This window comes from Arachis hypogaea, chromosome 4, assembly GCF_003086295.3.
Source record: "Arachis hypogaea cultivar Tifrunner chromosome 4, arahy.Tifrunner.gnm2.J5K5, whole genome shotgun sequence".
Classification (NCBI taxonomy): Eukaryota; Viridiplantae; Streptophyta; class Magnoliopsida; order Fabales; family Fabaceae; genus Arachis; species Arachis hypogaea.
Window position 1 is genome coordinate 107,552,406 of NC_092039.1, and position 22,770 is coordinate 107,575,175.

General features: G+C 39.1%; 1 protein-coding gene and 1 non-coding gene across 2 annotated transcripts; one reads left to right on the forward strand and one right to left on the reverse strand.

Annotated features, from left to right (window-relative positions):
* The first annotated feature begins 13,407 nt into the window (after positions 1-13,407).
* LOC112798478 (small nucleolar RNA R71) lies at positions 13,408-13,515 on the forward strand. Its single transcript, XR_003200088.1, has one exon. It is a non-coding gene; the product is annotated as a small nucleolar RNA R71 (small nucleolar RNA).
* A 7,315-nt stretch (positions 13,516-20,830) lies between these two features.
* LOC112795135 (uncharacterized) lies at positions 20,831-22,057 on the reverse strand. Its single transcript, XM_025837087.1, has one exon. It carries the CDS (start codon positions 22,055-22,057, stop codon positions 20,831-20,833), a length of 1,227 nt encoding a protein of 408 aa, XP_025692872.1.
* Between the last annotated feature and the right edge of the window lie 713 nt (positions 22,058-22,770).

The following is a 22,770-nucleotide window of genomic DNA, read 5'->3' on the forward strand; positions in this document are numbered from 1 at the left end:
AGATGTGGTTGGAGAAGCCTTTTTAGAGGGGTTGCTATCAGCACTTATATGTGTCTGATCCCTCACTGGCGTTTGAATGCCAGGGTTGGAAGCTGGAGTGGCGTTAGATGCCAACTCCTTACTTGTTTCTAGCGTCTGAATGCCAGAACTGAGCTTCCTTTGGGCGTTCAATGCCAATTCCTTACTTGTTTCTGGCGTTTGAACGCCAGAACTGAACATGGGTTGGGTGTTTAACGAAAAATAAAGAAAAGCATGCAATTGACACCAAACTTAAAATATGACACTAAACTTACAGAAAAACTCAAAATTAATAAAGAAAAATAATATTTTTTTTGAAAAATTTTTGAAAAGAAAATAAAAGACTCTGACCCAAAAGACAAAATTTTCCTAATCTAAGCAACAAGATTCACCGTCAGTTGTTCAAACTCAAACAATCCCCGGCAACGGCGCCAAAAACTTGGTGCACAAAATTGTAAATCACACTTTTTCACAATTCGTACCACTAATCAGCAAGTACACTGGTCGTCCAAGTAATACCTTACGTGAGTAAGGGTCGATCCCACAGAGATTGTTAGCTTGAAGCAAGCTATGGTTATCTTGTAACTCTTAGTCAGGATATCAATTATAATTATCAGTTTTGATTGGTAGTAAATAAAAAGCATGGATTAAATAATACTTATTATGCAGTAATGGAGAATATATTGGAGTTTTGGAGATGCTTTGTATTTTGAATCTCTGCTTCCCCCTGTCTTCATCTTCACGCACGCAAGGTTCCTCCTATGGCAAGCTATGTGTTGGTGGATCACCGTTGTCAATGGCTACCATCCGTCCTCTCAGTGAAAATGGTCCAGGTGCGCTGTCACCGCATGGCTAATCATCTGTCGGTTATCACTTATGCTGGAATAGGATCCATTGATCCTTTTGCGTCTGTCACTACGCCCATCCCTTGTGAGTTTGAAGCTCGTCACAATCATTCAATCCCTGAATCTTACTCGGAATACCACAGACAAGGTTTAGACTTTCCAGATTCTCAAGAATGCTGCCAATGGATTCTAGCTTATACCACGAAGATTCTGATTAAGGAATCCAAGAGATACTCATTCAATCGAAGGTAGAACGGAGGTGGTTGTCAGACACGCGTTCATAGATGGAGAATGGTGATAAGTGTCACAGATCATCACATTCATCATATTGAAGTGCGAATGAATATCTTAGATAGAAACAAGCGTGTTTGAATGGAAAATAGAAATAATTGCATTAATTCATCGAGACGCGGCAGAGCTCCTTACCTCAACAATGGAGTTTAGAGACTCATGCCGTCAAAGAGTACAAAGTTCAGATCTAAAATGTCATGAGGTACAAAATAAATCTCTAAAAATTGTTTAAATACTATAAACTAATAACCTAGGTTTACAGAAAATGAGTAAACTAAGATAGATAGTGCAAAAATCCACTTCTGGGACACACTTGGTGTGTGCTGGGGCTGAGACTTGAGCTTTTCATGTGCCTGGGCTGTTTCTGGAGTTAAACAACAGGTTGTAACCTGTTTTGGGTGTTTAACTCCAATTTGCAACCTGTTTCTGGCGTTTAACGCCAGAATGGAACATGGAACTGGCGTTAAACGCCAGTTTACGTCATTTATCTTCGAGCAAAGTATGAACTATTATATATTGCTGGAAAGCCCTGGATGTCTAATTTCCAACTCAATTGAGAGCGTGCCAATTGGACTTCTATAGCTTCAAAAAAATCCATTCGAGTGCAGGGAGGTCAGAATCCAACAGCATCAGCAGTCCTTTTTCAGCCTGAATCAGATTTTTGCTCAGCTCCCTCAACTTTAGCCAGAAAATATCTGAAATTACAGAAAAACACACAAACTCATAGTAAAGTCTAGAATTATGAATTTTGCCTAAAAACTAACAAAAATATACTAAAAACTAACTAAAACATACTAAAAACTACATGAAATTACCCCCAAAAAGCATTTAAAATATCCGGTCATCAACCCCCTCCTCAACATAACCTTGGACCACCATACTCACAAGCCCCTTTCCACTGTTCACCTCCATATGACCCTAATCCTTATCCACCATACCAACCACTATATGAACCATACCCAGAACCACCTCCTCAATATTCACCATCTCCATATCCTTATCAAGAAGAACCACCTTCCTACCATGCACCCTTTCTCCAAAATAATGAACCCTGCTATCCACCCTAATCCTCCATGGAGAACACACTTACTTCTCTCATTAGTCTCACCTCTACACTCCAAAATCTTATATCCCGCATGGACCAACCCTCCACGTCCAATATTCAACCCTCAAGCTCTAGTGCACTTCTTTTTCATCCACAAAATGATCTCTCCATCCCATCACCACCATCCATGGAAGAGCACCCACATCCATCAATCCAAGAGAAACATGATTCCAATGATTCTATTGACATGGAACAAGAGAGAAGGGACCATCTTCGCGAATCCATACTTCATAAGGAGCTAGAGGAGGCACTAAAGGTGAAGGTAGAAAAGACCTTTGCAGATGAAGGAGTAGTTGAAGGGAGTTGTCATAGAAAAGAAATCATCAAGGAGGAGTACGATTTTATACTTAAACAACTGGACAAAGCAGCAATTATTGAAAAGGAAAAAGTGGTTGAAGACTTAGGGGATGCTGAACCTCCATGGAAAAGTCAAGTCATAGAGCCTCTTTCCAAGACGGGTGAATTTGATGTTCAGGAGGGTATACAACCTCCAAGGCATATCATGGTTGAAGACTTGGAAGAGGTTGATCAAGAGATGGAGATTCAAGAAGAAGAGGCACAACCTCCCATGCCCTTGGTGAGCAATGAAGAAGAGATTGAATTGGAAGAAAGCTACCAAGAGGAAAAGGTTGAAATTGAAGAAGCTTGCAAAGAGGTGGAAGATGTCAAAGAAGAGCACAAGAGAGTGGAGCATGCAAGTTCATTAGAAACACCTCTCCCACGGCCATTACCGTCCAACACAATGTTCAAGTGGGTAAAATTCTTATCCGTGACCTTTACCTTCCCACTTGAATATGGGCTATTGGAGACGGATGGTCAACTTAGAGCTCTTTGTGGCATTAAGAGTAAGAGAAAGATGGTTAGTCGTGGGCAACACAATCCTAGGTTCATTATGGCTGAAAGCTCAAAGTTTAAATGCAAGTGTTGGTGCAGAGCTCAATTGAATGGGTCTAGGATGTTGTTTGGCCGCTTCAGTGAGAATTCAAATTGCTTGCCACCCGGCTGGAACAATGATGATCAACTTGAAGACAGGTGTCAAAACAAGATTTAGGATCCGGGAATATATGAGGATCAAGTTTGGGAGCTCAAAGCTTGTGGAGAACTTCATCAACGCTTGGTGAATTTATTTGGAGATGTTGAAGCTTATTGGAAGTCCAAGCGTTGGTGGCAGTTTCAAGATGAGTTCAAGCACAAGCCACCATGACAAGGAGCTCGCCAAATGTCCAACTTAAGGACTTTAACTAAAAGTGCTAGGTGGGAGACAACCCACCATGGTATGATGGTTCCTTTTTCAGTTTTAATTCTAGTCTGTTTTGTTTGTTTTTGAGTTTTGATTGGACCTAGAATCATGTATAACATTCATATTAGCATTGCATTCTGCATACTGCATTATTATAAAAAAAAATGGCACGCGATGCGACAGCATCGCCGACGCGTCCGCGTCATATGTGCCTCAAGGAAGAAAAGAGACTTTACAGAAAGTCACGCGAAAGCGTGGCTGGAGGCCATGCAACCACGTTGCTGACGCGTTTGCGTCATTTGCGAAAAATGCCTCCCACGCGTACGCGTCACCCACGCGAACGCATGACCTGAAAAGCGGCGTAAAAAGAGGGTGTATGGCAGCAAGTTGTGATGGAGTGGGGCTGGACTCGTGCTAGAAGCACAAGCCCTACCACGCGAACACGTGCCCCACGCGTCCGCGCCGTTTTTCAGAAAAAGGCCAGCCACGCGATCGCGTCCCCTACACGACCGCGTCACCCTAAAATTTGGCAAAATGAGTTTCAAATAGATAGTTGCGTGACCGCAAGTTTGCCCTCGCACTAATGGCATGAAACACTCCATGCGAACGCGTGACCCACGCGTCCGCGTCATTTCATAGAAGTGCAATCCGCGCGAACGCGTGACCCACGCGTTCGCGTCGCCTGCGCCGCACAGCTTATTCAGATTGGCTAAGATATCTTATCTTTTCTTCCCCAAATCTAAATCTTTTCATTCCCTTCTTATTTCTTTCTTCCTCCTTTCTTACTTTCTTTTTCTTTTTCCATTGGTGTTAAAATTTTCTTCTTTAACTATTGCATCTTTTTTTGAATTATTTTGGTGCTTCATAACTTGTTTTATTCTAATTGGGTATTATTATTCATAAATCAATGCTAATTTTTATAATACTAATATTCCTTTTGCATTGATATGCACTTACACTATCTTGCCTTACCCATACTCTCTTCCCCATTGTTGCAACTTTTGCACTATTGATATGCCATTTGCTTCCACTATTTTCTCACTTGCATGTTGTAGCTACCATGTAATTGAGACCTTTATTATTTGGCATTAACACCCATATTTTATTTATTTTTTATCTTTATTTCTGGGTTACTTTTCTTTCTTCTCCTCTTCTTTCAGGATGGCCACCGAGAGGGGAAAGAAAGAACTTCTATATGGGGAGATAGGCAAGTCAATCTGCACAATCTATAGAGAAAGGCATAAGTTGGAGCAGCCCGTCCACTTGTACATCTTAGCATGCACCGAGGACGGTGTAATCTTTAAGTGTGGGGAGGTTGATACCGACTTCTGTGGGTTAGTACCTTTCTGTCTCAACACTAATGTTTAAATTTTCTTTGTTAAATTAGTTGTTGCATTTCATGTTTGTTTGATTTTGTGCATATTTTACCACTTGGTTGAAGTAATATTTTCTTTTTTTTTCAAGAAACCTTTTATTGCATTTCACCAATTTGAATTAAAATTTTTGAGAAGCTTGTTTGAAGAAATATTATACTGGAACATGGTTTAGAGCTCGAACACACAAAACCAGTGAGATTTTGAGCCTACTTGATTGGTTGCATTTTATCAACCAATATTTTATTTTTAGTGTGTGTCTTTCTCTCTAAAATTGTGATCTATATCTTGCTTGATTCTATATTTCTGGTGCACGAAATTGTGATCATCAATGGTGCCATCAACATGGTACGCTCAATTGTAATCTCAACTCTTTATCACAACTTCGCACAACTAACCAGCAAGTGCACTGGGTCTTCCAAGTAATAAACCTTACGCGAGTAAGGGTCGATCCCATGGAGATTGTTGGTATGAAGCAAGCTATGGTCATCTTGTAAATCTCAGTCAGGCGGATTCAAATGGTTATGGAGGATTAATGATTAAAAGATGAATAAAACATAAAATAAAGATAGAGATACTTATGTAATTCATTGGTGAGAATTTCAGATAAGCGTGTGGAGATGTTTTGTCCCTTCCGTCTCTCTGCTTTCCTACTGTCTTCATCCAATCCTTCTTACTCCTTTCCATGGCAAGCTGTATGTTGGGCATCACCGTTGTCAATGGCTACAATCCCGTCCTCTCAGTGAAAATGTTCAATGCGCTCTGTCACAGCACGGCTATTCATCTGTCGGTTCTCGATCATGTTAGAATAGAATCCAGTGATTCTTTTGCGTTTGTCACTAACGCCCCACAATTGCGAGTTTGAAGCTAGTCACAGTCATTCAATCCTTGAATCCTACTCAGAATACCATAGACAAGGTTTAGACCTTCCGGATTCTCAAGAATGGCTGCCAATGGATTCTAGCATATACCACGAAGATTCTGATTAAGGAATCCAAGAGATACACATTCAAGCCTTGTTTGCATGTAGAACGGAAGTGGTTGTCAGGCACACTTCATAAGTGAGAATGATGATGAGTGTTAGATAATCATCACATTCATCAAGTTCTTGAGTGCGAATGAATATCTTGGAACAAGAATAAGCTGAATTGAATAGAAGAACAATAGTAATTGCATGAATACTCGAGGTACAGTAGAGCTCCACACCTTAATCTATGGTGTGTAGAAACTACACCATTGAAAATACATAAGTGATAATGGTGATCATTGGCTTCGGCCCCAGAGAGGGAACCAGAAGAACCAAGATGAAAATACAATAGCAAAAGGTCCTATTTATAGAGAACTAGTAGCTTAGGGTTTACAAAAATGAGTAAATGACGTAAAAATCCACTTCCGGGCCCACTTGGTGTGTGCTTGGGCTGAGTATTGAAGCTTTCATGTGTAGAGACTTTTCTTGGATTAAACGCCAGCTTTTGTGCCAGTTTGGGCATTTAACTCCTACTTTTGTGCCAGTTCCGGCGTTTTAACGCCGAAAATTATTGAGCTGATTTGGAACGCCGGTTTGAGCTATCAAATCTCGAGCAACGTATGGACTATTATATATTGCTGGAAAGCCCTGGATGCCTAATTTTCAACGCATTTGAGAGCGCGCCAATTGGATTTTTATAGCTCCAGAAAATCTACTTCAAGTGCAGGGAGGTCAGAATCCAACAACATCTGCAGTCCTTTTCAGTCTCTGAATCAGATTTTTGCTCAGGTCCCTCAATTTCAGCCAGAAAATACCTGAAATCACAGAAAAGCACATAAAATCATAGTAAAGTCCAGAAAAGTGAATTTTAAATAAAAACTAATAAAAATATAATAAAAACTAACTAAAACATACTAAAAACATACTAAATACAATGCCAAAAAGCGTATAAATTATCCGCTCATCACAACAGCAAACTTAAATTGTTGCTTGTCCCCAAGAAACTGAAAATCAAATAGGATAAAAGAAGAGAATATACAATGAATTCCAAAAACATCTATGAAGATCAGTATTAATTAGATGAGCGGGGCTTTTAGCTTTTTGCCTCTGAACAGTTTTGGCATCTCACTTTATCCTTTGAAGTTCAGAATGATTGGCTTCTATAGGAACTCAGAATCCGGATAGTGTTATTGATTCTCCTAGTTAAGTATGATGATTCTTGAATACAGCTACTTTATGAGTCTTGGCCGTGGCCCAAAGCACTCTGTTTTCCAGTATTACCACCGGATACATCCATGCCACAGACACATAACTGGGTGAACCTTTTCAGATTGTGACTCAGCTTTGCTAGAGTCCCCAATTAGAGGTGTCCAGGGTTCTTAAGCACACTCTTTTTGCTTTGGATCATGACTTTAACTGCTCAGTCTCTAAGTTTTCACTTGACACCTTCACGCCACAAGCACATGGTTAGGGACAGCTTGGTTTAGCCGCTTAGGCCAGGATGTTATTCCTATAGGCCCTCCTATCCACTGATGCTCAAAGCCTTGGATCCTTTTTATTTTTACCCTTGCCTTTTGGTTTAAAGGGCTATTGGCTTTTTCTGCTTGCTCTTTCTTTTTCTTTCTCTTTTATTTTGAATTCACTGCTTTTTCTTGCTTCAAGAATCATTTTTATGATTTTTCTGATCCTCAGTAACATTCTCCTTTTTCATCATTCTTTCAAGAGCCAACAATTTTAACATTCATGAACAACAAATTCGAAAGACATATGCACTGTTCAAGCATACATTCAGGAGTCAAAGGTATTGCCACCACATCAAAATAATTAATCTGTTATAAAATTCAAAATTCATGCAATTCTTCTCTTTTTCAATTAAGAACATTTTTCATTTAAGAAAGGTGATGGATTCATAGGACATTCATAACTTTAAGGCATAGACACTAAGACACTAATGATCATAAGACACAAACATAAATAAAACATAAAGCATAATTTTTGAAAAACAGAAAAATAAAGAACAAGGAGATTAAAGAACGGGTCCACCTTAGTGATGGCGGCTTGTTCTTCCTCTTGAAGATCTTATGGAGTGCTTGAGCTCCTCAATGTCTCTTCCTTGCCTTTGTTGCTCCTCTCTCATGATTCTTTGATCTTCTCTAATTTCATGGAGGAGGATGGAATGTTGTTGGTGCTCCACCCTTAGTTGTCCCATGTTGGAACTCAATTCTCCTAGGGAGGTGTTGATTTGCTCCCAATAGTTTTGTGGAGGAAAGTGCATCCTTTGAGGCATCTCAGGGATTTCATGATGAGGAATTTCCTCATGTCCATGAGTGGGATCTCTTGTTTGCTCCATCCTCTTCTTAGTAATGGGCTTGTCCTCATCAATGAGGATGTCTCCCTCTATGTTAATTCCAACTGAATTACAGAGGTGACAAATGAGATGAAGGAAGGCTAACCTTGCCAAGGTAGAGGACTTGTCCGCCACCTTATAAAGTTCTTGGGATATAACCTCATGAACTTCTACTTCCTCTCCAATCATGATGCTATGAATCATGATAGCCCGGTCTATAGTAGCTTCGGACCGGTTGCTAGTGAGAATGATTGAGCGTTGGATAAACTCCAACCATCCCCTAGCCACGGGCTTGAGGTCATGCCTTCTCAGTTGAACCGGCTTCCCTCTTGAATCTCTCTTTCATTGAGCGCCCTCTTCACAAATGTCTATGAGGACTTGGTCCAACCTTTGATCAAAGTTGACTCTTCTAGTGTAGGGGTGTTCATCTCCTTGCATCATAGGCAAGTTGAATGCCAACCTTACATTTTTGGGACTAAAATCTAAGCATTTCCCCCGAACCATTGTAAGCCAATTCTTTGGGTCCGGGTTCATACTTTGATCATGGTTCTTGGTGATCCATGCATTGGCATAGAACTCTTAAACCATTAAGATTCCGACTTGTTGAATGGGGTTGATAAGAACTTCCCAACCTCTTCTTCGGATCTCATGTTGGATCTCTGGATATTCACTCTTTTTGAGTTTGAAAGGGACCTCGGGGATCACCTTCTTCATGGCCACAACTTCATAGAAGTGGTCTTGATGCACCCTTGAGATGAATCTCTCCATCTTCCATGACTCGGAGGTGGAAGCTTTTGCCTTCCCTTTCCTCTTTTTAGAGGTTTTTCCGGCCTTAGGTGCCATAAATGGTTATGGAAAAATAAAAAGCAATGCTTTTACCACACCAAACTTAGAAGGTTTGCTCGTCCTCGAGCAAAAGAAGAAATAAATGAGTAGAAGAAGAAAAAAATGGAGGAGATAGAGGGGGCTTTGTGGTCGGCCAAGGGGGAGAAGTAGTGTTGAGGTTGTGGGAAAATAAAGGAGTGAAGATGGATTTATATAGGAGTGGAGAGGGGGTGTATGGTTCGGCCATTATGGGTGGGTTTGGGAGGGAAAGTGGTTTGAATTTGGATGGTGAGGTAGGTGGGGTTTTATGAAGGATGGATGTGAATGGTGAAGAGAATGGTGGGATTTGATAGGTAAGGGGTTTTTGGGGAAGAGGTATTGAGGTGATTGGTGAATGGGTGAAGAAGAGAGAGAGTGGTGGGGTAGGTGGGGATCCTGTGGGGTCCACAGATCCTGAGGTATCAAGGATAGCTCATCCCTGCACCAAGTGGTGAGTAAAACGCCCTTTCTGCCAATCCTGGCGTTAAACGCTGGGCTGCTGCCCTTTTCTGGCGTTAAACGCCAGTCTGGTGCTTCTTTCTGGCGTTAAACGCCAGTCTGGTACCCCTTTCTGGCGTTAAACGCCCAGAATGGTGCTAGACTGGGCGTTAAACGCCCATTTGCTGCCCTTACTGGCGTTTAAACGCCAGCAAGCTTTTCCTCCAGGGTGTGCTATTTTTCTTTCTGTTTTTCATTTTGTTTTTGCTCTTTCAATTATTTTTGTGACTTCACATGATCATCAACCTATAGAAAACATAAAATAACAATGAAAAATAGATAAATATAACATTGGGTTGCCTCCCAACAAGCGCTTCTTTAATGTCAGTAGCTTGACAATGGGCCCTCATGGAGCTTCACAGATGTTCAGAGTAATGTTGGAACCTCCCAACACCAAACTTAGAGTTTGAATGTGGGGGTTCAACACCAAACTTAGAATTTGGTTGTGGCCTCCCAACACCAAACTTAGAGTTTGACTGTGGGGGCTCTGTTTGACCCTGTTTTAAGAGAAGCTTTTCATGCTTCCTCTCCATGGTTACAGAGGGATACCCTTGAGCCTTAAACACAAAGGATTCTTCATTCACTTGAATGATCAATTCTCCTCTGTCAACATCAATCACAGCCTTTGCTGTGGCTAGGAAGGGTCTGCCAAGGATGATGGATTCATCCATGCACTTCCCAGTCTCTAGGACTATGAAATCAGCAGGGATGTAATGGTCTTCAACCTTTACCAGATCATCCTCTACAAGTCCATAATCTTGTTTTCTTGAGTTGTATGCCATCTCTAGTGAGATTCTTGCAGCTTGTACCTCAAAGATCCCTAGCTTCTCCATTACAGAGAGAGGCATAAGGTTTATACTTGACCCTAGGTCACACAGAGCCTTCTCAAAGGTCATGGTGCCTATGGTACAAGGTATTGAGAACTTTCCAGGGTCCTGTCTCTTTTGAGGTAATCTCTGCCTAGTCAAGTTATCCAGTTCTTTGGTGAGCAAAGGGGGTTCATCCTCCCAAGTCTCATTACCAAATAACTTGTGATTTAGCTTCATGATTGCTCTAAGGTACTTAGCAACTTGCTCTTCAGTGACATCTTCGTCCTCTCCAGAGGAAGAATACTCATCAGAGCTCATGAATGGCAGAAGTAAATCCAATGGAATCTTTATGGTCTCAGTGTGAGGCTCAGATTCCCATGGTTCCTCATTAGGGAACTCATTGGAGGCCGGTGGACGTCCATTGAGGTCTTCCTCAGCGGCGATCACTGCCTCTTCCTCCTCTCCAAATTTGGCAATGTTGATGGCCTTACACTCTCCTTTTGGATTCTCTTCTATATTGCTTGGAAAAGTACTAGGAGGGAGTTCAGTAACTTTCTTACTCAGCTGACCCACTTGTGCCTCCAAGTTTCTAATGGAAGACCTTGTTTTAGTCATGAAACTTTGAGTGGTTTTGATTAGATTAGAGACCATGGTTGCTAAGTCAGAGTAGCTCTGCTTAGAATTCTCTGTCTGTTGCTGAGAAGATGATGGAAAAGGCTTGCCATTGCTAAACCTGTTTCTTCCACCATTGTTGTTGTTGAAGCCTTGTTGAGGTCTCTGTTGATCCTTCCATGAGAGATTTGGATGATTTCTCCATGAAGGATTATAGGTGTTTCCATAGGGTTCTCCCATGTAATTCACCTCCTCCATTGATGGGTTCTCAGGATCATAAGCTTCTTCTTCAGATGAAGCGTCCTTAGTACCGCCTGGTGCAGCTTACATTCCAGACAGAATTTGAGAAATCATATTGACTTGTGGTGGACGAAATTGTGATTCCCTTTTTTCTTGTAATTGGATTTATAAAAGATGTATACTCTGAGGGCATTGTTTATTTTCTTCACAATCTCGTTCAACTAACCAGCAAGTGTACTGGGTCGTCCAAGTAATAACCTTACGTGAGTAAGGGTCGAATCCACAGAGATTGTTGGTATGAAGCAAGCTATGGTCACCTTGCAAATCTCAGTTAGGCAGATTAAAATAGTTTATGGGTTTTAGAATAAATAATAAAAAGAAGAAATAATAAAAGGGATAGAAATACTTATGCAGATTCATTAGTAGAGGTATCTTTTAAGTATATACAGCTGCTGCATGGCTCAAGGATGCCTGCTCTCCTACTCCTTCTACTCAATCCTTCTTACTCCTTTCCATGGCAAGCTTTGTATAGGGGTTCACCATCAACTGTGGCTACTTTCATTCCTCACGGGGAAATAACCTGTGCGGCTGTCACTCGCACAGCTAACCAGTCTGGAGGCATCACCCATGGCTGATGGCTACATCCCATCCTCGCAGTGAAAACTATGCAACGCACTCTGTCACAGTACGGCTAATCACCGGTTGGTTCCCGCTCCTACTGGAATAGAATCCCTCTTTTGCGTCTGTCACCAACGCCCAGCAGGTTAAAGTTTGAAGCACGTCACGGTCACTCATGATCGGAATCCTACTCGGAACACCACAGACAAGGTTGGACTTTCCGGACTCCCAGGATCCTACTCGGAACACCACAGACAAGGTTGGACTTTCCGGATCCAGATGAATGCCGCCAACTATCTAACTTATACCATGAAGATTCTGTTGGGGAATCTAAGAGATATACATTCAAGCTCTGTTGCATGTAGAACGGACATGGTTGTCAATCACGCGCGTTCATAATTGAGAATGATAATGAGGGTAATCTGACTCATCACATTCATCATGTTCTTGGGTACGAATGAATATCTTGGAATAAGAATAAGAGAGATTTGAATAAAAGAAGATAGAATTTCATTAATACTTGAGGTACAGCAGAGCTCCACACCCTTAATCTATGGTGTGCAGAAACTCCACCGTTGAAAATACATAAGCAAAGAGTTCAGGCATGGCCGAATGGCCAGCCCTCTCTAACGTGATCAATGATCCCCTAAGATGAAGAATAAAACAAAACTGAGATCAAAGATGTCTAATACAATAGATAAATGTCCTATATATACTAGACTAGCTACTAGGGTTTACATGAGTAAGTAATTGATGCATAAATCCACTTCCGGGGCCCACTTGGTGTGTGCTTGGGCTGAGCTTGATGAATTCACGTGTAGAGGCATTTCTTGGCGTCAAACTTCAGGTTATGACGTGTTTTGGGCGTTCAACTCCGGATCATGACGTTTTTCTGGCGTTTTACTCCAGACAGCAGCGTGTACTTGGCGTTCAACGCCAAGTTACGTCGTCATTCTTCGAATAAAGTATGGACTATTATATATTGCTGGAAAGCTCTGGATGTCTACTTTCCAACGCCGTTGAGAGCGCGCCAATTGGAGTTCTGTAGCTCCAGAAAATCCATTTCGAGTGCAGGGAGGTCAGATTCCAACAGCATCAGCAGTCCTTTTGTCAGCCTTCTTCAGAGTTTTGCTCAAATCCCTCAATTTCAGTCAGAATTTACCTGAAATCACAGAAAAACACACAAACTCATAGTAAAGTCCAGAAATGTGAATTTAACATAAAAACTAATGAAAACATCCCTAAAAGTAGCTCAAACTTACTAAAAACTATATGAAAACAATGCCAAAAAGCGTATAAATTATCCGCTCATCAACTTGCTGAGTCAATATTTTTTTCTGAGCCAATATGGCATTCAGAGTATCAATCTCAAGAACTCCTTTCTTCTGATTTGTCCCATTACTCACAGGATTCCTTTCAGAAGTGTACATGAATTGGTTATTTGCAACCATTTCAATGAGTTCTTGAGCTTCTGCAGGCGTCTTCTTCAGATGAAGAGATCCTCCAGCAGAACTGTCCAATGACATCTTGGACAGTTCAGACAGACCATCATAGAAGATACATATGATGCTCCATTCAGAAAGCATGTCAGAAGGACACTTTCTGATCAATTGTTTGTATCTTTCCCAAGCTTCATAGAGGGATTCACCTTCCTTCTGTCTGAAGGTTTGGACTTCCACTCTAAGCTTACTCAATTTTTGAGGTGGAAAGAACTTTGCCAAGAAGGCATTGACTAGCTTTTCTCAAGAGTTCAGGATTTCTTTAGGTTGTGAGTCCAACCATATCCTAGCTCTATCTCTTACAGAAAAAGGGAATAGCATAAGTCTGTAGACCTCAGGGTCAACCCCATTGGTCTTGATAGTATCACAGATTTGCAAGAATTCAGCTAAAAACTGATGAGGATCTTCCAATGGAAGTCCATGGAACTTGCAATTCTGTTGCATTAGAGAAACTAATTGAGGCTTAAGCTCAAAGTTGTTTGCTCCAATGGCAGGGATAGAGATGCTTCTCCCATAGAAGTCGGGAGTAGGTGTAGTAAAGTCACACAGCACCTTCCTTGCATTGTTGGCATTGTTGTTGTTTTCGGCTGCCATGTCTTCTTCTTGCTTGAAGATTTCTGTTAGGTCCTCTACAGAGAGTAGTGCTTTTGCTTCTCTTAGCTTTCACTTCAAGGTCCTTTCAGGTTCAGGGTCAGCCTCAACAAGAATGCTTTTGTCTTTGCTCCTACTCATATGAAAGAGAAGAGAACAAGAAAATATGGAATCCTCTACATCACAGTATAGAGATTCCTTGAGATGTCAGAGGAAAAGAAGAATAGAAGGAGGAGGTAGAAGAAGAAGAATTCGAACTTATCAAGAGAGATAGAGTTCGAATTGTTGATAGTGGAGGAGTGTTAGTCCTTAAATAGAAGGATGTGAAACGAGGGGAAGAACTTTCGAAAATAAAGTAAAAGATTTTGAAATAATTTAAAATATATTTTGAAAATTTGATGAATGATTTTCGAAAAGTAAGATTGGGAAAGAAATTAAGTGATTGTGAAAAAAGATTTTGAAATTAGAAATCAAAAAGATATGATTGAAAAATTAGTTTTGAAAAAAGATGTGATTAAAAAGATATGATTGAAAAGATATAGTTTTAAAAAGATATGATTGAAAAGATATGATTGAGAAACAATTTAAAAAGATTTGATTTTTAAAATTAATGACTTGGCTAACAAGAAATTTAAAGGATATGATTCAAACATTAAACCTTTCTTAACAGAAAAGGCAACATACTTGAAATGTTGAATCAAATCATTAATTGTAGGCAAGTATTTTTGAGAATGGAAAGAAATTGATTTTGAAAATATATGATTGAAAAGATATGGTTTGAAAAAGATTTGATTTTGAAAAATTATGAAAACTTGAAAAAATTTGAATTAAAAACAAAATCTTCCCTCTTGTGCCATCCTGGCGTTAAACGCCCAGAATGGTATCCATTCTGGCGTTTAACGCCCAAAATGCTACCCTTTTGGGCGTTAAACGCCCAGCCAGGTTCCCTGGCTGGCGTTTAAACACCAGTTTTCCTTCCTCACTGGGCGTTTTGAACGCCCAGCTTTTTCTGTGTAATTCCTCTACTGTATGTTCTGAATCTTCAATTCTCTGTATTATTGACTTGAAAAGACACAAATAAATTTTTTTTTGAATTTTTAATGATGAGGAATAATCAAAATGCAACTAAAATCAAATAAACAATGCATGCAAGACACCAAACTTAGAAGTTTGTATACTATTGACACTAACAAATTGAGAATGCATATGAGAAACAACAAAACACTCAAGACATGAGAATTTAAAGATCAGAGCAAGGAAATCATCAAGAACAACTTGAAGATCAACAAAGAACATAATGCGTGTAATTTTCGAAAATTAGAAGAATAAAGACATGCAATTGACACCAAACTTAAAATTAGACACTAGACTCAAACAAGAAACATAAAATTATTTTTGGTTTTAAGATTTTATAATTTTTTTTGGATTTTTCGAAAATTGAGTGGAAAAGAAAATAAGGATATCAAAATTCTTAATAAGAATTCCCAGGAATCATGCAATGTTAGTCTAAAGCTGCAGTCTAAAAAGATTAGACATGGCTAGCCAAGCTTCAGCAGGACATTACATTCAAGAGCTAAATTGATGAGAATCAATCAGCTTTAGTGATGATGAAAACATCATATAAAACTCTAGAATTCATTCTTAAGAACTCTGAAGAACAAAATAAAATAAAATTACCTAATCTAAGCAACAAGATGAACCGTCAGTTGTCCAAACTCGAACAATCCCCGGCAACGGCGCCAAAAACTTGGTGCACGAAATTGTGATCATCAGTGGCGCCATCAACATGGTACGCTCAATTGTAATCTCAACTCTTTATCACAACTTCGCACAACTAACCAGCAAGTGCACTGGGTCGTCTAAGTAATAAACCTTACGCGAGTAAGGGTCGATCCCACGAAGATTGTTGGTATGAAGCAAGCTATGGTCATCTTGTAAATCTCAGTCAGGCGGATTCAAATGGTTATGGAGGATTAATGATTAAAAGATGAATAAAACATAAAATAAAGATAGAGATACTTATGTAATTCATTGGTGAGAATTTCAGATAAGCGTATGGAGATGCTTTGTCCCTTCCGTCTCTCTGCTTTCCTACTGTCTTCATCCAATCCTTCTTACTCCTTTCCATGACAAGCTGTATGTTGGGCATCACCATTGTCAATGGCTACAGTCCCGTCCTCCCAGTGAAAATGTTCAACACGCTCTGTCACAGCACGGCTATTCATCTGTCGGTTCTCGACATGTCGGAATAGAATCTAGTGATTCTTTTGCGTTTGTCACTAACGCCCCACAATCGCGAGTTTGAAGCTCGTCACAGTCATTCAATCCTTGAATCCTACTCAGAATACCACAGACAAGGTTTAGACCTTCCGGATTCTCAAGAATGGCCGCCAATGGATTCTAGCTTATACCACGAAGATTCTGATTAAGGAATCCAAGAGATACACATTCAAGCCTTGTTTGCATGTAGAACGGAAATGGTTGTCAGGCATGCGTTCATAAGTGAGAATGATGATGAGCGTCACATAATCATCACATTCATCAAGTTCTTGAGTGCGAATGAATATCTTGGAACAAGAATAAGCTGAATTGAATAGAAGAACAATAGTAATTGCATTAATACTCGAAGTACAGCAGAGCTCCACACCTTAATCTATGGTGTGTAGAAACTCCACCATTGAAAATAAATTAGTGATAATGGTGATCATTGGCTTCGGCCCCAGAGAGGGAACCAAAAGAACCAAGATGAAAATACAATAGCAAAAGATCCTATTTATAGAGAACTAGTAGCTTAGGGTTTACAGAAATGAGTAAATGATGTAAAAATCCACTTCCGGGCCCATTTGGTGTGTGCTTGGGCTGAGCATTGAAGCTTTCATGTGTAGAGACTTTTCTTGGAGTTAAACGCCAACTTTTGTGCCAGTTTGGGCGTTTAACTCCTACTTTTGTGCCAGTTTCGGCGTTTTAACGCCGGGAATTCTTGAGCTGATTTGGAACGCCGGTTTGGGCCATCAAATCTCGGACAAAGTATAGAATATTATATATTTCTGGAAAGCCCTGGATGTCTACTTTCCAACGCAATTGAGAGCGTGCCAATTGGGGTTTGGTAGCTCCAGAAAATCCACTTCGAGTGCAGGGAGGTCAGAATCCAACAGCATCTGCAGTCCTTTTCAGCCTCTGAATCATATTTTTGCTCAGGTCCCTCAATTTCATCCAGAAAATACCTGAAATCACAAAAAAACACACAAACTCATAGTAAAGTCCAGAAAAGTGAATTTTAAATAAAAACTAATAAAAATATAATAAAAACTAACTAAAACATACTAAAAACATACTAAAAATAATGCCAAAAAGCGTATAAATTATCCGCTCATCAATTTCCATGGTTTAATGTATGCATATACTTATATGATTGAGGCCTTGTTTTACTTAGCTTACATACCCATATGGCCTTACCCTGTATTATCCTTTGCAAACCAATGTTGAGTATATTTTACCCCTTTGTTCTTTACTTTAGCTTATCACTAACTCTAAGCGAAAAATAATAATGTCCTTAATTTGAATCCTTGATTAGCTTAGACTAGTGAAAGTGCTCATGAATTAAGTGTGGGGAAAGTGAATTTCAAAACATTTGGTTTGGGAATTGAGTATGTTAGACTTTGTGTGAAAATGTGAAAAATGTTAAGAACATGTTTATGCATTCAACACCTTAATCATATGCATTGAAAAAGGAAAAAAATATGTTAAAAAAAGAAAAATAGAAAAAGAAAAAAATAAATAAAAAGAAAAAAAGAGCAAATAAACAAAAAGGGGACAAAATGCCCCAAGTTAAAGTAATAATATCAATGCATATGAGTTGTACTTAAATTTGGGATGCATGAATATGTGGTAAACATAGTTAATGGGCAGTTAGATCTTGTATTGTGATTACATGGATTGTCTTAAGTTAGGTGAGAAAAGTTTAGGTTAATTAAGGATTCAGATTTTAGTCCACTTGACCAAATACAATCCTACCTTGACCCTAACCCCATTACAACCCTTAAAAGACCTCTTGATTTGTGTATTCGTGCATTAAACTTTTGTTGATTGGTAGAAGAAGAGCAAGCCTTAGAAAGCAAGGTTAGTAGAGATTTGAGAGATCGAACCTTAAACACCTGAGTGATTAGAGTGCATACACTTCCAGTGAGGGTTCGATGCTTGATTCTTTGTTCCCGGCTTTCATGAGCTATTTTCTTCTGCAAGTTTACTTGTACTTTATTTTGTGATTTGAATTAGCGAAATCCAGTTCATATTTGTTCTTGAAAGATTTATTTACTTTTAACCAAAGTAGGTAGAAACATCTTAGCATATAGTTGCATTCATATAGATAGGTTGCATTTCATACATTTTACCGTTCCTCATCACTCCTTTATAGCTTCTCTTGAGCTTAGCACGAGGACATGCTAATGTCTAAGTGTGGGGAGGTTGATAAACCACTATTTTATGGTTTATCTTGTGCTCAATTGAGTAGTTTTTATCAAGCCTTTGCACACTTATTCATACTATTTGCATGGTTTTACAATTCCTTCCCAGAATTTGTTCTATGATTGAAAACTTACTTCCTAGAGTCTTTAATCTGTGTACTTTAATCATCTCTTATTACCATTCAATGCCTTGATATGTGTGTTAAGTGATTTCAGAGTTTATAGGGTAGGAATGGCTCAGAGGATGGAAAAGAAGCATGCAAAAGTGGAAAGAATACAAGAACTTGAAGAAATTGCTAAGCTGTCCAACCTGACCTCTTCGCACTCAAACGGTCATAACTTGAGCTACAAAGGTCCAAATGATGCGGTTTCAGTTGCGTTGGAAAGCTAACGTTCAGGGCTTCGATTTGATATATAATTTGTCATAGTGGCCGCACAGCTAGGCAACGCAAATGCGTGATCCACGCGGACACATTGCAGTGACGAAAATAAGCGTGGCAGATTTTGTTCCCAGCGATTTCTGGGCTATTTCCGGCCCAGTTTCAAGCCCAGAAAACTCAGATTAAATGCTGCAAAGTGGAGGAATGAAAAGGGACGACTCATAATTCACTTTTCATAATTTAGATGTAGTTTTTAGAGAGAGAGGTTCTTTCCTCTCTCTTAGGATTAGGATTTAGGATTTCTATTATGTTTAAGCTATGACCTCTTCAGTTACAGGTTCAATGTTACTTTAATTTATGTTTCTCTTCCATTCTTAGATACTCTAATGCTTTTATTTGATTTATGTTGCCAAATTGGCTTATGAACTTTTTATGTTAGGATTTTCTTAATTAATGCAATTTGAGGTATTTTCAAATATATGATTTTTATTTAGCTTTCTACATTCTTGGCTTTGGTTGAGTAATTGGTAACTCTTGAGTTGTCAAACTCATTGTAATTGATAATTGATATCTTTGCTGATTGATTTAGATTCCTATAACTCTAGTCTTTCCTTAGGAGTTGACTAGGACTTTAGGTGTTAATTTAATTTAACTACTTGATTTAATGGGAGCAAAACTATAATTCTCATCACCATTGATAAGGATAACTAGGATAAGCATTCTAATTCTCATACCTTGCCAAGAGTTTTCTTAATTATTAATTTATTTCTCTTGCTATTTAAATTACTTGTTCTCTATTTCAAAAACCAAAAATATATCTTTTTCCATAACCAATAATAAGTCATACTTCCCTGCAATTCCACTACAAGAAAACACGTCTTTTGCCACGCTTTTAAAGCGTGGCGAAAAGTTGAAAAAAGCGTGGTGATAGCTTTTCGCCACGCTTTTTAAGCTATCACCACGCTTTCGAAAGGGTGGCCTATCAAAGGGTGGCGGTTGCTCTATCGCCACGCTTTTTGCAACCTATTGTCACGCTTTTTGTTTGCCACGCTTTTTTACAAACTGCCACTTGGAAAAGCGTGGCTGTAGGAGGGAAATACGGCCACGCTTTAAAAGCGTGGCGATAGGTAGAGATATGGCCAAACTGTAAAAGCGTGGCGGTAGGGCAGATCTGGCCACGCTTTTCATGCGTGGCAGTAGACCAGATATGGCCACGCTTGTAAAGCGTGGCAAAAATAGGAGATAAGGCCACGCTTTTAAAGCGTGGCAAAAGGGGAGGTACGGCCACGCATGTAAAGTGTGGCAAAAGCGTGGTAGTAAAGGAGGTATGGCCACGCTTGAAAAGCGTGGCGAAAAAGCTTAGATACAGCCACGCTTTCTAAGCGTGGCAATAGACAGAGATATGGCCATATGGCCACGTTTTTAAAGCGTGGAAAAATAGATGGTCAGTAACCTAGTTCCCTTTTTAATCTTCATAAATAAAACCTTACATGAATTCATAGATAATTTTTAATTTAGTCAATGACCAATAATCAAGTAATCCAACTTTCATAAAATTGTCACCAAAATAAGTGTGTGATCACATAACAACATACACTAACAAAATACCAAAAGTGAAAATCATAACTACTCACGAATTCCTACTACATGAATTAGAATTCCTAATCAAAGTCTTCTTCAAAATACCAAAAGCGAAAGTCATAACTTCTCATGAAATTCCTAATACATGAATTAGAATTCCTAATTAACCAAAGTCTTCTTGTACTTCATGCCAAGATATAAAAACTTTCTGTATCATTGCAAGGTAAATTGTTTTGACCTGTGCCCTGCAAAATAAAAAACACAAATGAACAAAGATAAATGAAAAATGGATGATGTAGTAAACTTCAGCCCACTAATTTTTCTAACAATCAGATTTGACATCAAACTTAATTTTTGTAACATAAAAAGCGTTCTAACAATCAGATTTAATTTTGCTACATATATCCACTAATCTGCACAAGGATTCTGAAAATCTCCTTTATATTTGATATCAAACAACCAACTTATTATTCAATAAATAAATCCGATTTATAGCATCAATAAAAACGTGATACAATCATATGTTTCGACACCTGACTCCCATAATTCTTTTAATTCTTCAATCAACGGTTGAAGATAGATATCAATGTCATTTCCCGGTGATTGTGGTCCAGGAATGAGTAAAGATAGCATAAAATAATCAGGCTTCATGCTCATCCAAGGGGGTAGATTATACACCATCAGAACAACAGGCCATGTACTATGTGTACTGCTCAAAGTTCGGAATGGATTGAATCCGTCGCTTGCTAATCCAAGTCTCACATTACGAGGCTCCTTTGCAAAATCTTCATGTCGATTGTCAAATGCTTTCCAAGATTGACCATTGGCAGGATGCCTTAAGGACCCGTCTTTAACAAGCTCATTGTGATGCCAAGACATAGCTTCGACAGTTCTTGTGCACATAAAAAGCCGTTGAAGTCTGGGAATCAAAGGGAAATGCCTTAGAGTTTTTGCAGCAACTTTGCGAGGCTTTCTAGATGAGGTAACATCATCCTCTTCTTCATGATGCTCAATATAACGGGATATTCCACAGACATGACAAGATGAGTCATTCTCATACCCGTTCCGATACAACATGCAGTCATTGCGACATGCATCGATCTTTTGGTAGTCAAGACCCAAGTTCTTCACCATATTCTTGGTTTTATCAAAAGAAATAGGAATATTCAAATATGGCATTGCTTCTTTCAATAATTCCAAGAGAGAAGTAAATGACGCATTACTCCAACCATGCAAGCATTTTAACAAGTAAAGACGAATGGTAAAGGATAATCTTGTGAATCCTTTGCACCCGGGGTATAGTTCTTGGCTTGCCTCGTCTACCAATTTATAAAATTCATTTGCACATTCGTTAGGCCCCATGTTTTGTCCGTCAACTTGTGTATTATCTCGAAATCTATCACGTAACAACTCATCAATGTTATCATTGCAGTTATATTCACCGCCTATGTCACTGTCAATATCCATAGCAAAAAGTGATTCCCCATGATTAAACCACCGCCTATAACGTTTTACAAAACCGTGACATATTAGATGATCATATATGTCATCTCTCTTTAACCAAAATATATTACAACACTTTGCACAAGGGCATTGAATTTCTTCCCCTTGAGGAACTCCCTTTGATGAGAAAGCAAAGTGTAAAAATCTTTCTACACCAACTTGATATTCTTTCTCATGACGTGGTGTATCCATCCAGTCTTTTGACATATCCATCGAAAACCTATATATTTCACGTAGATAGCTAAGTTTCTAAATTGAAGTCCTTACTGTTTGTCTCACTAACTGCAAATCTAGCTTCCTACTTAACTAAGAGACAATATTGTGCAAGCCTCAAAAATACTTTGAAGGCATTAGACATAAAATAACAGAGAAAATTGAATTTTAGCAATGCTTAAAGAAGTGCCTAAAGTGATGAGTGCCTCAGGAAAGCACCAAGTTGCACGCATGACATCAATAACAAATTAATATATGTATTTAAATTTGCATAAACCAACCTTAATTACTGTCTTAATCCGTTCCACAACAGCAACAAAATGGTAGCACAGCAGAAGTTGAATTAGAGAGGTAGCAACGTCAGCGAACAGCTACTCAGCAGTAGCAGATTATCATATTACCACAGGAGCAGCAGAACAAAGAAGTGGCAATAGTAGTGGATAGATAACAAAAATAGCCTGAACAATAGACAATATAATAATAGTGCATGATTGAGAAATGCAAATACAAATTCAAATGGCTGTTCAGAATTTCAGATTATATTAGATAATGGCAGCATAATGCAAGCATCAGAAACCACATCAAAGTAGGGACACAATGTTTTCTATCACAAACAAATGAATAACCTCAATCTCTTAGAATTATCAGAAATCCTTCTCATTGAAAACATCAATTTAATTTCTATTTACTTTCAGATATCCAATGTTTTAGGC

Excerpts from the sequence above, each read along its gene's own strand:
- LOC112795135 (XM_025837087.1), bottom strand. The coding sequence starts at position 22,057 with ATGGATATGTCAAAAGACTGGATGGATACACCACGTCATGAGAAAGAA.